Source organism: Protopterus annectens, chromosome 2.part0 (assembly GCF_019279795.1).
Source record: "Protopterus annectens isolate FY-2018-M chromosome 2.part0, PAN1.0, whole genome shotgun sequence".
In the NCBI taxonomy this organism is placed as follows: Eukaryota; Metazoa; Chordata; order Ceratodontiformes; family Protopteridae; genus Protopterus; species Protopterus annectens.
This window is the reverse complement of record NC_056728.1, coordinates 840,189,567-840,205,798: the sequence shown is the minus strand read 5'-3', so window position 1 is coordinate 840,205,798 and position 16,232 is coordinate 840,189,567. Positions and strand designations below refer to the sequence as shown.

Sequence of the window (16,232 nt, the reverse complement as noted above, 5' to 3'; positions counted from 1 at the left end):
CTGCTGATGTCTCTACCTTGGATGGGTCCGTAGCCGCTGTGCAGGCACCGGCTTCTGAAGGTATATTCAGGCCTACTGACTTGCATATTAAACTGATGCCATATTCTTCAAGGTCTGAAACTCTACCCACGCAGGGTCTCAGTAGAGGCCTGCAAATCTGAAGTAGCGGGCATCAGGGGCTGTGAAAGCACCTCACTGAGTACCGGCGAACTGGCAACTAGCTTAATGGAAGTGTCGTCGGCAACTTTGGACCTATGTGGTCTATCTTTATCTTTGCATTTTTTCAGAATGTCGGTAGTTGGGTGGCTTACCGAAGCCATTTCTGGATAGTTGAACAGAGTACCAAAATAGTTAGATGCGAAAATGAACAGACGAATAGTTAGAGGATAGAATAAGGCACAAAATGACGAGGGACATCGTGGTCTGGGCCTAAGCAAGGAATGCAGTACGAATGAAAATCTTTATGAGGTATTTGCTTTCCACAAGTAATACAATTGTTAACTTTTACGGACATCGGTTTAGAGCAAGAAAAACGATACCCAACGGGGTACTTGGGTTTGTTGAAGACTTCGGATCTGAAACTCGAAAACGAAAATTTCAGGAGCTGGCCAACTGGCATTTGCAAACTGCTTCTGCTTCAAGCACCGCACGGCAAGAAATACTGGTGTAATGGCATCGGCTGCATGCTTTATACCAGACTACCTGACATCACGGAAGATGAGACAGCAACCAACGCAGGACCCAAGACTTTGATAATCAGGCCAACTGAGGGCTACCTGCAAGCAGATAACCCAAATGTAATGACTGCAACAGTGAAAGACGAAGAACATCTATAATTTCGCTATTATCACCCATCTATCGCTGCTCACATTCCTCCTCACTTTTTCATCCCAAACTGGTACCACAACTTAGAGTCGTGCAAGTACACTCAACTGTAGGTATCCAAATAAAAAAATGACTGCTGTAGTGCAATTCCTCATTGATATAAATTAGCCACCATCAAGTCAGCCTTGCCATAAGAGTTCAATAAATTGTCCTTCTCCATGGTCTTTGACTCTTCTCTGGACCCTGCCATCCAAGGACAGAGGTTAGCATCACCTAAGAGAGAAAATTGGTAGGATGGTGGGGAACCTATACTGCAATAGTAATTGTGCTCCAAAATCTATGGCAGGGGTTTGAAACTTATGACTCCAGGGTCTCAAATCTGGATAGCCAGTGGCAAAAGGCTAATCAAGTCTTTTAGTTTTTAGTGTTTTCTCTATATCCTACTTGACAAGTTGCTCTAAACTGGGATGTCACAAACCAAAGTACAAAATTTTTAGTAATGAAGTACTAAATTCATCAGGTACCTCAGCCCCATAATATGCAACAGATATTAACAGTGGTATTTGCACTTCAACTCTCCAAGTAATGCACAAAAGTTACATAGTATTTGCAGATAGTGGTACAGTTAAGTGAAGCAGTTGTAAGGGATACAGCTATCATTTTTCAGTACAAATTACTTTCACTACTACAATGAATGTAGGACAAATCATTTACAGGACATTATTAACTGACTTTGTGAAAAGTGTGACCTCCTGGAGAGCCGTTTTGCTGCAAATTACCATTTCTGGCTACTCTCCTTTGATAGGATGCAACACTGGGTCACGGGAGGGAGCATGGAATGAAATTATGTAGTCTCAGGTTATTGCTGCCCTTACCCATCTGTTCTGTAACAGACATACACAGGAGGATGGAGGGGGCAAGTGACCCCCTCTCATTGCCTCAACAGTGGGACAAGCACTACTATCCAAAAGGGGAGGTTGTGCCCCCCCCCCCCCCAAACTCCAACTCTTTCTGCCTCGGGCATCTGTTCCTGAAGTAGCTATAGCCATGTTAACTCTTCCCAAACTTGTTAGTCCCATTTAAACTATAAAATGCCTTAGACTATTCTGAAGACCAATATTCATCGTGAATTCTTAAAAACAGAACTGCACAGGACTTGGCATTCCCCTCAGTTTCTTGAAGCTTCTCTCTGGCTTGAATCCTGAAAATGTTGATGTCATTAACACAGGTATTTATGAAGAAAAACTTGAAACTGTCACAATTCATTAGTCACAGCCAGGTGTAGCAGCAAAGTGGTACTCCAGTCCCTGCAGCTCACTTCTCCGTCTGCAGCATTATGCACCAGGTGCATGGAGAGATTCAACACTTGTATTACTGCTGGATGAAAATGTTGCATTGAGGTCTGTCAAATCCTATGGCAAGCAAGTGTTTTATGTAGTTTACCTTCAAGTTCATTAGAATCTCAAAATATGTGAAACTATTTAGTGCCTAATGGAAAATGAAAGACAACCACTTTCCTTAGCAATACAGATCTCTGCAGACTGCCTGGGGGATGCTTCATTTAACTTGGGGGGGGGGGGGGGGCATAACGACATCAGACTCTAATGGAATTCTTCATCAATATGTCTCAGTCCACAGGTAGATGAAGGATCTTGTCCAGTCTCCTTGGTATGGAAACCACCACATCTGGGTCTTTCTGAGCCTCCACAACAGCAGATGTATTTGTATGACAGCTGCACCACACAGGAAACTGATATGGGAGAACAGAAAGCCTTCTGTATTTTTTTCTTTCCTGGAGACAAAAGGGTTTTAAGTACCAAACCCCTACTCTCCCTCTCTCAAACTAAAGGATATCCCTTAAACTGGGATTGTTCATTAGGGTCAGGTGGAATGCACAGACCCATCTCCATCATCCATGTCTGGAATGGGAGACTGAAGTTGGTAGGGGGAGTAAAGAGATTAAAGTCACACATTCATTTTTCTACAGAACCCCCCCCCCCCCCCCCTCAGTAAAATTAAGTGCTTTCCTTAATTTTAAAGTATGGTTAAGTTTGCTGTATTGCTCACATCCATCCATAATGTGGTCAATTCCCAAACAAAAGGACAAAAACTTGAAACCTTTACAGGTGCATTTACTGACCATCAAATACAACTACTCTACAGCAAAAAAATATCTAAACAAGCCACTAGAGTAGCAACATTCACTGGCATAGCAAACAGATGTGTGACACTTAAGAACTAAAGACACTGAGCAAGACAGAGAAAGGAGTCTTGGGACTACCTTCAGCTTTACCTAGCCTGCAGCAGATTCTTGCTGGTACTCTGAAGTGTGTTGCTGCTTTTATAATTTCTAGCCAGGAAAAGATATCTGAATACAGTAAACCCCAGTAATAGGATTTACTGCTGCAGTGACTTTCCAGAGATGATCCTCTGAGGTGGAGAGCTCAAAATTGACAAATCTTTCACTCAAGTTGTAGCAAAACATGCATTAGGCCAGGATATGTGAAATGCTCATTGATCATTGAATTACTACACAAGGAGAATGATGCCAGCTTAAGTTGCACATATCAGAAAACATGAAAGGCAAAATTAAAGATTGCCATTTCCACACTTACAGTACAGAGTGAGAGTCACCAAAAGGTCCATTAGTAGTCTCCTGCACATGTTCAGGAGTTGGTGGCTGTTCTTCATGTTCTTCCTCCACTTCATCTGCAGATTCTGAAAGAAACGGGATTTAGTAACAGATCAACAGATCATACACAGAGGTTCAAGTGTATTGAATGCAGGAGAGTATGCACAAGTAAACAAACAAAAGTTGCGTTTCTTACCATGACGTTCCATCAGAGTTACTGCTTAGTTTGTCTTCAACCTGCAGGTTTCAGGTCCATCCTCAAATCTGTCTCTGCTGTATACTCCACCCTTGGAGCGGGAAGCTGAGCTCCTCCTCTCCTACCCATCATGCCCCACTCTCCCTCCCTTTACTGCTAGAAAAACACAACCACCACCAAAATACCAGCAAATGTTATCCACATCATCCACAGAACATCTCAGGACTTGAGTGATACAGGAGAGGGAAGGACCAGAGTCACTTCTGCCAGATCCTCTCAGGATCTGAGGAAAGGAGAAGGTTGAAGACAAATGAAGCAACAACTCAGAATGTTACGGTAAGAACATAACTTTTTATCTGAAGTGGTTGTCTTCATTTGGTCTTCAACCTGCGGGACTGAGTCCCCAGCTGTATCACCCCCGGGTGGCCATTATGGAAGGATATTCTGAAGCACGGCAGAGCCAAAGGAGGCCCTACTCCTGGAACAGACTTTCAGCTTGTAATGGGATATGAAGGTATGAGAGGACACTCGCGTAGCTGCTGAGCAAATACATCAATAAGACTTCTGGACCAGATGGCCACATAGGTAGATACAGAACTAGCAGAATGGGCTTTGACATGATTAGGAAGAGGCATGCCTTTGTTGGAATATGCCAATTCAATGCACTTTGAGATCCAGTTAGCTAAGGTCACTTTCGTGATAGGTCTAGTCAGGAAACAGCAAAGGAGACAAAAAGCTGGTCTATTTTTCTGAAAGATTTTGTCCAATCCAAGTAAAAAAAAAACAACTGCCTGTGAACGCAAGGAAATGAAGTTTGTATTCTCCCATTTTGGAAGTTGGGGAAAAAAGACCAGGAGATTAATCACTTGGTTAATGCTGAACTCTGAAGCAACCTTGGGCATAAAGGATTATGGAGAAGAGTGACACACTGTGGAACAGGGGCGTAGGATCCCTGACCTTAGACCAGAGTAGAAAGGTGCCCCTCTGAAGAAAAGAGTCTGGGAACCCCCCCCCCCCCAAGACATTTGGACCAAAACAGCTTTTTACCGCCACACTTGTTCCTAGAATAGATCTTTTGTGGGGTTGAAAAGCATATTCCGAAGGCAAACAGGGTCTTTCTGTCCTTCTCGCACTGGGAGAGAGATTCGCTGACTGTGGTACCAAAAACGGATGACCCGTCAAAGAGTGTTGATAAAGAACAACTTGAAGGGTTCCAAGAATTCACACAGCCTCATCCAGGCGTGATGCCCAATGGCAGTGCCTGAACCGGCACCCTTGAGGTACCCTCTGCTGCATGTGACAGTAATCTCATGGACGTGTTGGAAATAGCATGAAGGTTGGCCATTCTGGAGAAGATCTTGTCCTCTTCAGACATGGACCCCGGGGTGGACTCAGATTTCCTTCCAAGATCCTTCTGAAACCCGACCACACGTGCTAAGTAATTCAGCATGCGCAGATAACAGGTCACTGAAGAACAGACCCGCTCATCAAACCGGTCCGTCGCCCTATACTCTGTCCATATGGGGGAACCAAAGAGCTCTCCCGGATCAGCTTGGTCTTAACTGCAGCTGCCACCACCACAGCATCGACCAGGCCCTTAGCCCAGGGGAACCTATCCACAGGTGAGCTAAGAATCCTATCTGGATGCTTTGGTATGGGCTCTACTGTGTCTGGTTCCTTCCATACCCTGCTAGAAATCAAGTCAATCTGGGGGTCAATTGAGGGGGGAACCCAGAACGTAGATGGCCCCATTCCAAAAGCTTCCAGGAACACTGAGTCAGAGTTAGGTTTGTGGACGGACCACCCACCTTTCTGCGCAGGATCTCCACAATGTCCCAGAAGAAGACATCCTCAGGTGGGGATCTGGGTGAACCTGCCTCTTCATCCAAGTCCATTGTCTTCGGTCAGGGATTCCGGTTGGGAATCCAAGTGTCTCCTCTTGCATGTAGTATACTTCCTGTGCACCTCCTCGGAGGGATGCTCTGGGGGGAGGAGTCCGAAGACTGTGTGCTCCTGAAGAAGAGCCACCTGTAAGCTTCTTAAAACAGGCTGTCCCAAGGTAGATAGGGTTGAAGGATCTGGCATGGGCAATTCAGAAGGGAAAACGTTAAGTGTCCAAAAAGGGGGGGGGGGGGAGTCTAGCAGATTCTGGGAGCCGAAAGAACCCTCTCTACTACCCTCTCTACTACTTCGAACACTGAGGCCGAATGCGACTCCGGGGGCAACTCTGTTGAGGCTGAACCCATAGAGGTGAAATCCTGCAAACTCCTGCCACACCAGTCACCAAATGTGGAGTCGGAGCCAAACTAGACAGAAGAGGCTCCGAGGGGGAGGGACAACTTAGAAAGGCCTGGCTGCTGAAGTCAACCCCTTGGACCCGACGCCAAAGCCAAGGCTCCGGGAGTCAGTCTGGCCCCGAAGACAATGGAGCCAAACTGCTCAAGGTGACCTTCGGCATGGAGGTACAGGTACCAGTCAGCACAAACATCTAAAAACTTGGAATCATTAGACAACAGGGCTCCAATGCTGATGGGCAGATTGGGGAGGAGAAATTGGCAAGAATACTGGCTGAAGAGCCGGGGCAGGTGAAACTCCCAACTGAATTTCCTCATGAGCCTGTCCACCTCAAACTCTGAAAGGCTACTTGAGAACCTAGCAGAATAGGCTGTCAAACCTGGCCTGGATTGGTGCCTGGGCAATGCCAGTAACGCACACTTGGAGAAAGGGACCTGCCTGCTCTGGAGAGAAGCAAGGAAAGCAAGAGCAGAGGGGAAGCTGAAGCAGAAGGGCAGGCTTTTGTCAGCAGCTGTCCTGCAAGGGCAGTGGCTCTATCAGGAGACCGCTTCAATCTGTCCCGATCTTTGCCCTTCTCAGCCACTTTCTTGGTGGGGATTTGAGACCCTGAAGTGGATTCCATAGAGGAGGTGGCAGAGGAAGGGATAAGACCCCTAAGGGTTAATTCGTTCCTCCTGTCTATAAGAGCACACTAATTAAAGCCCGCATAAATAGAACAGGAGGATTCTAGGTAGGCTGTCCCTAAACAAATTGCACAGAGCATGGGCATCAGACGGTGGGATCTTATGCCCAACACACTGTGCATTTCTTAAAGCCTGCTGGTGCTCAATCAGCCACAGCAGGAACTACAAGAAAAGGAAAGAAGGAAGGTAGAGGAAGAAGCAGCCCTAGACTACAAGCTATTTTTTTTTACACTAAGGGTAGGAGACAGCAAGGAAAAGAGAGAAATAGAAAAATACAAACTAAAAATTACAGCACCAAAAAGACCTTTAGATTTCCCTGGCGGGAGCTCAGTGACAGACCCCACAGCTGTTCAAGCGAGTGGCAAATGAGATGGAGGGAGAGGGGGAGGCATGATGGGTAGGAGAGGAGGAGCTCAGCTTTCGGCTTCAAGACTGGAGTATACGGCCAAGTCAGATCAGAGGACGGATCTGACACCAACAGGCTGAAGACCAAATGAAGACAGGAACTTCAGATCTGGACTTTAATACAGGATGAAAAGGTTAAATCAGGTCTTAGTCAATACTGAAAAGGTACAAACACTGAGAACAAAGCACATTACTCATTCTCACACCTGGTGGATACTGGATATATGGAACTAGTTACCAACATATGAATCAATTTATGAAGATGAAGAAAAGGCAAATATTGGACCATTAAAATCTTTCACAGAAGCCAATGGATCCAGTAATCACAGGTTGGTCTTTTAAACCAAAGGTTGCTGGCATCATTACAACAATTAACTCTACATGTGGTAGCCATGTGCAGTTAATGGAGTCAGAAGGAATCAAACCGGCCTTTGTTAAAACGGTTTATTCCCCACTTCAGGAATAAACATCTTTAAAGCATCAATTCCATTAGTAAAATGTGAGTGAATTCTTTGAAGCTGTGGCTTAAATATACTGGATGGCAACATATGAAATTTACTTCCTAGAATCAGAATTTTTCCCCCAACATTATCTTTCAGAAACTGCACTATATGAAAATGCGCTGGGTATTAACATACCCAATTGGTTACTTCTAACTACCCTGTGTCATTTATACATCTAAATAATAACATGCAATCACAAAATCACACAATACAGGAAGGACATGAGCTGTGGGTAAACAAGACAGTATCAATCATAAAACGTTTCCTTAATGGGTGAAAAGACTTCAGCAGTTCAAGTTTTGTCATGCCCGAAAATGCTTTACTTCAGATACTAGTCTAATGTATCTGGAATGGCAATGACTGCACAGTACCAACTTCTACTCTGCTGGTACTGGGGCAGAGATCATTAATGAGATGTAAACCTGGTCTCCTGACACCAAACTACACATGCCACTGTCAACATTAGAAGCAAAATGTACAGAAGTACACAGGTGCACCTTTTTTTTTTCTTACTTCTTGTTCAGTTTTAAGAAATGTAGGCTTTGCAATGTAAAAAGAGAAGAAAACCTGTACAACAGAGCATAAGGAAAACTGATATGCTTTTTCTCACTTTTTCATAGAGGAATGACTGGATTTAGCACACTGGCTTGATTAATTTCAAGGGGAAGCAAATGAACGAACACTGAATACAATGAAGTTCTCCTCCAACACATACATTTTTCAGAGAGTAATATGGAAGACATTGTGCAGGGCAGCTGTGTATCTGGTTCTCTGGTTTCTATACACAAAATCTGATAAAAGGGCAATTAAAATGAATACTTTTTCCAATGACTAGGAGATGATGTCTTCTTAAAGCATTCAAAGTGTTTTCTACATCTGGGAGAGAAACAAGGATAAGACAAAAACAGACTGTGCTTATTGGAAGTAAAAGCACAGGCTGTACCATGCATTTTTGTGTGGATAAACAGTTGCTTAAGAACTTGCCATAATGACAGACTTCCCCTTCTCTGTTGCAGTATTCTTCACATGAAGGAGTTACCTGCCCAAGAAGCCTGACGTCAGCCAGTATATCAAAGTCTTTTACTACTGTAAGTGCATGGCATGTCTTGCGTAAGCAGCTATCGGACGTACGTCATAAGTGACATATGCACACCATCCTCAGAACTGAAGCCTCAGGTGGAGATACAATCCAAGGAACAGTCTCGGTACATCCAAGAACCACTGGATGTGGGGGAGGAAGGTGGGACAGAATACTGCAGAGAAGAGGGCTTCTACCATTAAGTTCTTACACAACTATTCTATGTCCTTCTATTCATCTGTTCCTGTATTCTTTACATAAGGGAGAATACCAAAGCTCATGCAGAGAGAGAGAAGTGGAAGTGGCTAAAGACTTTTCCAGGAAGTCATGAAAGATGGCCCTGGCAAACCCAGCCCTATATCTGGAGATGGAATCCAGCTTGTAATGCTTGGTAAAGGTGTGGACAGATGTCCAGGAAGCTGCTTCTAGGATAGAGTTGGTGTCTAGTCCTTTGAGAAAGGCACCTTTGAGAAAGGTGGGTTTGATCAAACAGGGAGACATTTTTCCATGGTAGGCATAGCAGAAGGTAATGGATTTGGAAATCCAGTTAGAAATGGTCTGTCTGGACACAGGCAATCCTTCAGGGCCCGGGGATGGACAGAAACAAACCGGTAGTCAGACTTCCTAATAGATCTTGTTTTGTCAAGGCAAAATCGGAGTTGTCTATACACATCAAGTGTGTGTAAGCTGATCTCACTATCGTTTTGGGAAGAACGGAAGAAGGTTAAATGAAAAGCCTGGTTTAAAACAACTCACAGGTTCACAGGATGATACTAGGCTATTGGCCTGGTGGCCCTTATAAGCCTAGCCAGGAATTTCACCTGTTCCCACATGTCAGCACCAGTTTCCCCTGTACACCAGAGACTGTGGGGGTAACCCAATGGTGTATTTTGCATTTCCCATCCAGTCATCCAGGTTCCTCTTAAAGAGGGCTAGACAGGTACTCTGCTTAACATGTAGAGGGAGTCTATTTCACAGATGGGGAAATGCGAATCTATTTCGCCAAAAAGTTCCATTAATGTCACAGACCAGGCTGAGGCCTTGCATGCAAGTTACAGAGTGGAGTTTGACTTACAGATATGCAGCAATTCCATCAAGGCTGGGTCTGACAGGGTTTTTAGCCCATCTGTATAGGACAGATGTTGGTGACCCTGGATTTTCCTGGTCAGGAGCCTCTGTGGTCTCTCCAGCTACTGCATGTGCTTAACAAGGTACATGCCGAAGGGAGCACTGTACTCAAAGGGTCATAACAAGCGGTGCACCCCAAGGATCAGTCTTGGGGCCTCTACCGTTTGTTACATACTTTTCTGAGGTGCAAGCTAAAACCAGTGGTCTTGTGGCTTACCAAGTTTGCAGATGACTGCAAGCTGGGCACCGTCAAATTCCTCTAGTGATGTGAACATCCTTCAAAAGGGCCTTATCCAAACTAATGACTGGTGCCAGAAGCATGAACTCAAACTGAATGCCAAGAAATGCATCATTATCCTCTTTGGGCAAAATGGCATCCCCACTAATTATTACAATAACAACAATGTACTAAGTATGCAATCAGTCGTGAGGGACTACCTGACTTTTGATCACCACGTTGAATATGTTGTATGGAAGGCTTTCTACATGGCCCACCTCATAAGGGTATTTCATCCAGGAACAACAACATCCCTGTACTCTTCCCTTATTAACTACTTTGGGCATAAAAGGTGGGGTTAGTGTGAAGGAAAACCCTGCCCTTGCGGAAGATCAAGAAAGGAGGGAGAAGCCCTCAGGGTCTGGAACTCTGAAACCCTTCTGGCAGAAGTTATTGCTAATCAGCAGGACAGTTTTCCAGGTGCAGTGTTTTAAGGAGCTAAAGGAAGCTGGCATGAAGGGTGCGAGGGTCAGTTTCTCCAGCACAAAGTTAAGATTCCAGGGAGGGGCCACAGGCCTCCTGGGAGGTCTAATGTGGAGGACACCTTTGAAGAACTGTTTGGCCACAAATCTAGAAGCTACAGACATGAAAAAGGCAGACATGTGCTTTTACTGAATAAGAGAGTCAGAATTGAGCAACTCTGGTATGAAAGAGGAAATCCATTGTTAGTGGGCCCAGGTTTCGAGAGACACCAAACTGAAAATCTTTTCCATTTGGAAAGGTACTATTTCCTTGTTTTGGGTTTCCTGGCCTCCTGCAGGAAGTGAAGCATGTCCTCAGAGAATAGGTGTATAAAAGGTATCAATGCTCCATCACCCACAGAGTCAGTTGTAACGTTTCCAAGTGTGGGTGGATGAGGGAAATCCTTGTGTTGTGTGAGTAGGTCCACTCTGTGGGGTAAACTGCAATGACTGCTCTTGGCTAGATACAGGAGAAGGGGGAAAACAATGCTGTCTTGACCAATAAGGACTCACCAGTAAGATTTTTGGTTTGTCCTGCTGAATGTTCAGCAGGACTTTCAGAATGGGCGGAAGGGGAGGGAATGCATATAGAAACTTCCCCTTCCAGGATATTCATAAGAAGTCTGCTTTCCATGCCAGAGGGTGAGGTTCTCTGGCACAAAATTTTGGAAATAGTCTGTTCAGAGGGGAGGCAAACAAGTCTATTGTATGATTATCCCACTGGACTATGTCCAAGAACAAATCTCTATGAAGCATCCATTCGTGGGGCCTGTGTTATGGATCTGCTCAGGGTGTCTGCCAGAGTTCTGACGCTTGCAGAGAAATCTGAAGTTGGAGGGCTAGTTCCCAAACCTGAAAGGCTAATCTGCACAAGAGGTAGGATTTTGCCCCCCCCCCCCCCCACTTACTTGCGTACCACATAATAGTCATGTTGTCTGTGTAGCTCTTCAGCCATCCAGGCTTGAGGAGGGACTGAAAAGACTGAATGGCTGGAATCAATGCCTTTATCTCTTTCACATTTGTGTGATTCCCCCCCACCCCCCAGAGAGGGAGAGCATTGGCCAGTATGTGGGCCCTGTGCAGCCCCTCAGTCTGTATCTGAATCATCTGTGTACAAGTCTTGAGTTGGGGCAGTGGGTGGATGGGGAGTTCTGGGTTGATAGACATTTGCTGTATCCACCATAGAAGCTATTTCCTTAAGCAAGGTAGTAGCGGGATTTGAAGTTCCAGAGGGTGGGCATGGTGTGTCCACACCAACTTCAGAAACCACAAACTTTCTCATGTGGAGTCTTGCCAGGGGCAGCCATCAGTCCCCAGGATTCTGAGAAATTGCCTTGCTGACAAATTATGCAGGGGAAAGATCTCTGAAAAGGTCAGAGCTCCTGAGGCTTCTGAGGTGGAAGGGACATCACTCTGTGTTTGGAATCTGCACCCCAGAAAGACATGATCTTAGGATGGGGTGAGGGTAGAGTTTTTGAAGTTGATTGCAAATCCTATATGTTATAGGGTGACAATGGCTGAGTGGAGGTTCCTCAGCTGTTCCTCTGGGGTGTTTGCCTGGAACAGTAGATTGTCCAGGTAAGGGAAGATTTAAATGCCCTGGAGTCTGCAGAATACGACTACTGGTGCTAAACATTTTGGGAAAACTCTTGGGGCAGTAGTAAGACTAAAAGGCAAGGCTGAAAACTGAAAGCACCAGAATCCCACACAGAGAAGAAATTTCCTGAACTTGGGATGAATGGGAATATGTAGATTGGCATCCGATGTCTATGGACATCAAAAAGACTATGGGAGGATCGAGGAAACAGGGTCTGAAGGGTGCACATTTTAAGGAGGGCACCTTTAGGAAGGTGTTGAAGGAAAGGTCTAGAATGGGTATCCAGGGGCCTTCCTTTTTGGGAACTAGGAACATGTGTGATTAAGAAGTCTGTTCCTTTTGGGGTGTGGACACTGATTGTATGGTTCCCTGTTGTAGCAGGTCTGCCAATACTTGGGGGAAGAGGGGCATCTGTTCTGCAATGGTTGTAGGATACCCCTGAAGAGAGGCAGCAGGGTGTCACACCATGAAATATCCATGTTTTATGATGTACAAGACCCACACATCTTGATGGATTCTCAGCCTGGAAGGGATAGGCGTAGTGAGGGAGGGGTAGTGCAAGGTAGTCCTGAGGAGTCAGGAAAACCTTGCTCTGTCAGGAAATGGCTGCTTAGTAGTGTGGGTAGAGAAGGGAACCAAAAGTGATGAGGTTTCTTACTCCCATTGGAGGGCTTGGATTTGGAAGGCTGGGACTGCCTGTGGACGAAGACCTGTTTTGAAGGGTAGTTCCTGTGAAATTTTGGGACTGGAAAGACGAGCATATGTTTGAGATGTAACTCCTTGCTCTTTTCCTGCAGTGATTTGAAGAGATCAGCTGAAACCTTACCAAATAAGGCAGAATTGTCAAGGGGAGCATCCATGAGCTTTGCCTTGATGTCCTCAGGGAGGAGTTGAAGCCTCAAGCAAGCAAACCTTCTCAGCACTGAGGTAGAAGCTGCAGCCATGGAAGTAGCCTCAACAGCATCATAACTGCATTTTATGGCGTGTTGGGCCACCTGGGAGGCTGCAGCAATTAGGGAAGACGCCAATGCTTTATTTTATTAATCTGGCATGTCAGACACTATTTTAGATAATTGTGACAAGTTCCAGAGAATACTTTGTCATATCAGTTCGGTAATTCGAAGTTCTGAAGGCCAGAGTAGCCAAAGTGGAAATGTTTTTCCCAACCTTTCTAACTGCCTACTGGTCTTTGTCAGAGGGAAGGAGAGAAATGGAAGGAAGGGACCTCAAAGCCTTGTCAGAGGCTACAGAGACGACAGAGATCCACCACAGGAGCTTTAAATAGAAAGTCGCTGTCCTGAGGGACTTTAATATTTATTCAGATTCTTAGGGACCTGCGGCAGAGAGTCAGGGAGTAGAGACATGGAAGCAAAGGCATCAAGGAAAGAAGGGATAACAGAAGGGCTAGGGGTTTCCACCTGAAGGTCTTGGCACCTCTTTTGTACCTTGGGCATTTGATAGCTGTCTCATTTGAAGTTCTCATTTTTAGAAGGGTTCCCCAAATGAGACCTCCACCATAGAGGAGTCCATCCCATTGGAATTTTCCTTGAAGGAAGCGTATTCTAAGGGGAAAGGAATTTGTGAAGTGTAGGCTAAGAATCACAGTCATCTTTGGATGAAAAATCTTCCTATGAAAGAGGTTTGTCTAACCCTCTTTTGCTGAGAGGTAGGCCAGGTGAGAGGAGGAGCAGGGGACCCAGCGATAGGCCTCAGGGCCATGAAGGTCTTGAATAGTCCTTTGGCAAAATTTTGCCACTCGGAGCCTTGAGAACTATGCTTTGTTTTCTGCTTTTTATTAGCAGGAACAGCCATCCAATGTAAAGCAGGGGATTCGGATGCAAGCCTGCATTCAAGCACATCCAAATAAGACTTCTTCCCTCACAAAGATGTGTGATTACACTAGGGTCTTATGACAGAATGAGCCTTGGTTCCCCACGGACATCCACATCTGATGTCTGAAGCCTCTGTGGACGTGATGCCAGCCAGTTCCAAGACTGCCTGTAATACAGGCTGGGCCCGCAGATTCGGATCAGAAGCAGAGCACATCTTTAGGCTATCATGCGCTTCAGGAGAGCCATCTGCAGGTAGAGGTACAGTCGAAGCTTCAGGCCTCAGACCTTTGGTCTTCTGCTTCATGGTAGACTTGGGTCAGGCTAAGGAACCCTTCAACTCGCTTTTAGCAAGAATTTAAGCACTGGCTTTCCAAGTATATCGCAAGGGACGAAAGTCTACTTCAAAGGGTCTTGAGGACAAACTGGCAGAACAGTTACGGTCATGGTGTGACCCAAGACAAAAGACACAGACAGCAACTATCCTTGTGTGGAATCAGTCTTCCACAACTGCACTTTCCTTGGAGTTGATGTCATCTAAGAAAGGGAAGGCAATACAGCAGTAAAGGACAAAAAAGGTTCACTAACAGAGCTCTTATCTTTAATGGAAAAACTCTATTCTGGCAGCAGAGCAGCATCCAGGACTGGCAATCTGACTGGCAGCAAAGAAGTTCTGAAGATGGTGTGCACATACATCACTTTTATGGCCTACATCTGATAGCTGTCTATGTGAGAAGTACCATGCACCTTACAGTAGTAAAACACTGGTATACTGGCAGACATCAGGCTGCTTGGACAGGCAACTCCTTCATGTAAAGAATATTGCAGCAGACGAAGAGGACATCCTTCACTATAGGTTAATTCAAGCCTGTGAGTGTGACTGTCCGTCTGGGACAACTGATGTCCTCACATTCACCACTGCAGTATTCATAACTTATGGGGATTTCCTGCCGTGAAGCCCATTGTCCTGCCAGTCTACCGTTCCTTTAAGGTACGCTGAATGGCACCTACACACTCCTAGCATAGCATAAGGCATAAACGTGACTTTCAGGTGTACCATCCTCAGAACTTCTTTGCTGCCAGCCCAAACACTGTTTTTAACCAGTTTGTTTGCATCCGTCAGTTTTTTGCCTTTTTTTCTTCTGTTTGTTGGAATTCTGATGATTACTCCCGTTTGCAGAAGTCCTCACCATTGCAGATTAAGTACCCAGTTGGGGGTTTTGTTCATTTCTTGATTTTTTTTGTGCTGTTTGGGTTAATGTAATCCAGGAAGGGTAAATGCCAGTGTGGGAGACATTCCCCATAAAGACCGCCATAAGTGCTTTTTTGCCTAGGAGCTTCTCATGACCATACACCTTGTTCAATTTGTTAGGCATGTGTCCCAAAAACCCTTCACAGTAGGCTTTCATCCCTTTCACTGTATCTTGAGAACCAGCGTCTTAAGCTTCTTCCTAAAGATACTATGGATGGAACTTTCCTGCCCCAAGGGTCAGCTGTCCGGGAAGAAGGTGAAAAAGTAATACCAGAATCTTCCGCTGTTCAGTCTCTGCCGGGGGTTTCTCCTGAAGTTATTACAAACCCGGAGACTCTCCTGATTGTGTAGTTGGATTCCTCTGCCACTTCCAGGTTGGAGGTCAGCGAAGATCTGGCAGGCTTCACCTCTGACAAGGCTTTGCAGGAGTTCAGGAGGTTCTGCAGTTTCTTCTAAGGGAAGAAATTCCTACTATGGTTGTGGAACACCATCCTGAGGTCAGAGCCCTCTCAGTATTCTAGAATAGATGGCCCCTCAAAAAAAAAGTTTCTTCTGCTCCTAGGAATTCATAAAGTGAGTGGCAGGCCTTTACTCGGAGGTTATTTAATGCTTTACTGTCGTTAAGGATTCCTCAAGGGGTTTTGGTTCCTGCTTCTCCTTGGTCGTCTTCAACTAAATGGCACAGGGAATTAAATTCTTCTGAGGAAGAGTTGGATTCTGAAGTATCCCCTTACTTATTCAACCCAGACTGCTTCTCCTTTTGACTACATGTCTGAGGAGAAATCTAGTAGTCCAGGTACTCCTGCTGAGGAAATTTCCTTTGTGGACACAAGCTCTAGGATGATGATTTTTGTTACTGGGATTGTGCCCAGGTTTGATATCCATAGGAGGTACTATGAGTTATTGCCAATGGCATCTCCTAAACCCTGCAGCTATTCCTCCTGTTTTGGCTACTTTATTAGATATTTTTCAATGCATCTAAAGTGCCTTTTTGTTTAAATGTCCTGCTTCTGACCACTTTGTGGTGCCTGTAACTTCAGATAAACCGTCAATTGCTTCCTTTGTCCAAAT

General features: G+C 45.2%; 1 protein-coding gene across 1 annotated transcript in view; it reads right to left on the bottom strand.

Annotated features, from left to right (window-relative positions):
* Window positions 1-16,232, bottom strand: part of G3BP2 (G3BP stress granule assembly factor 2) — a 1,493,999-nt gene that overhangs the window by 888,494 nt on the left and 589,273 nt on the right. Inside the window, exon 7 of the mRNA XM_044061106.1 lies at window positions 3,441-3,543. Within this exon, the coding sequence (XP_043917041.1) occupies window positions 3,441-3,543 (103 nt within the window). The remainder of the gene's footprint in view (window positions 1-3,440; window positions 3,544-16,232) is intronic.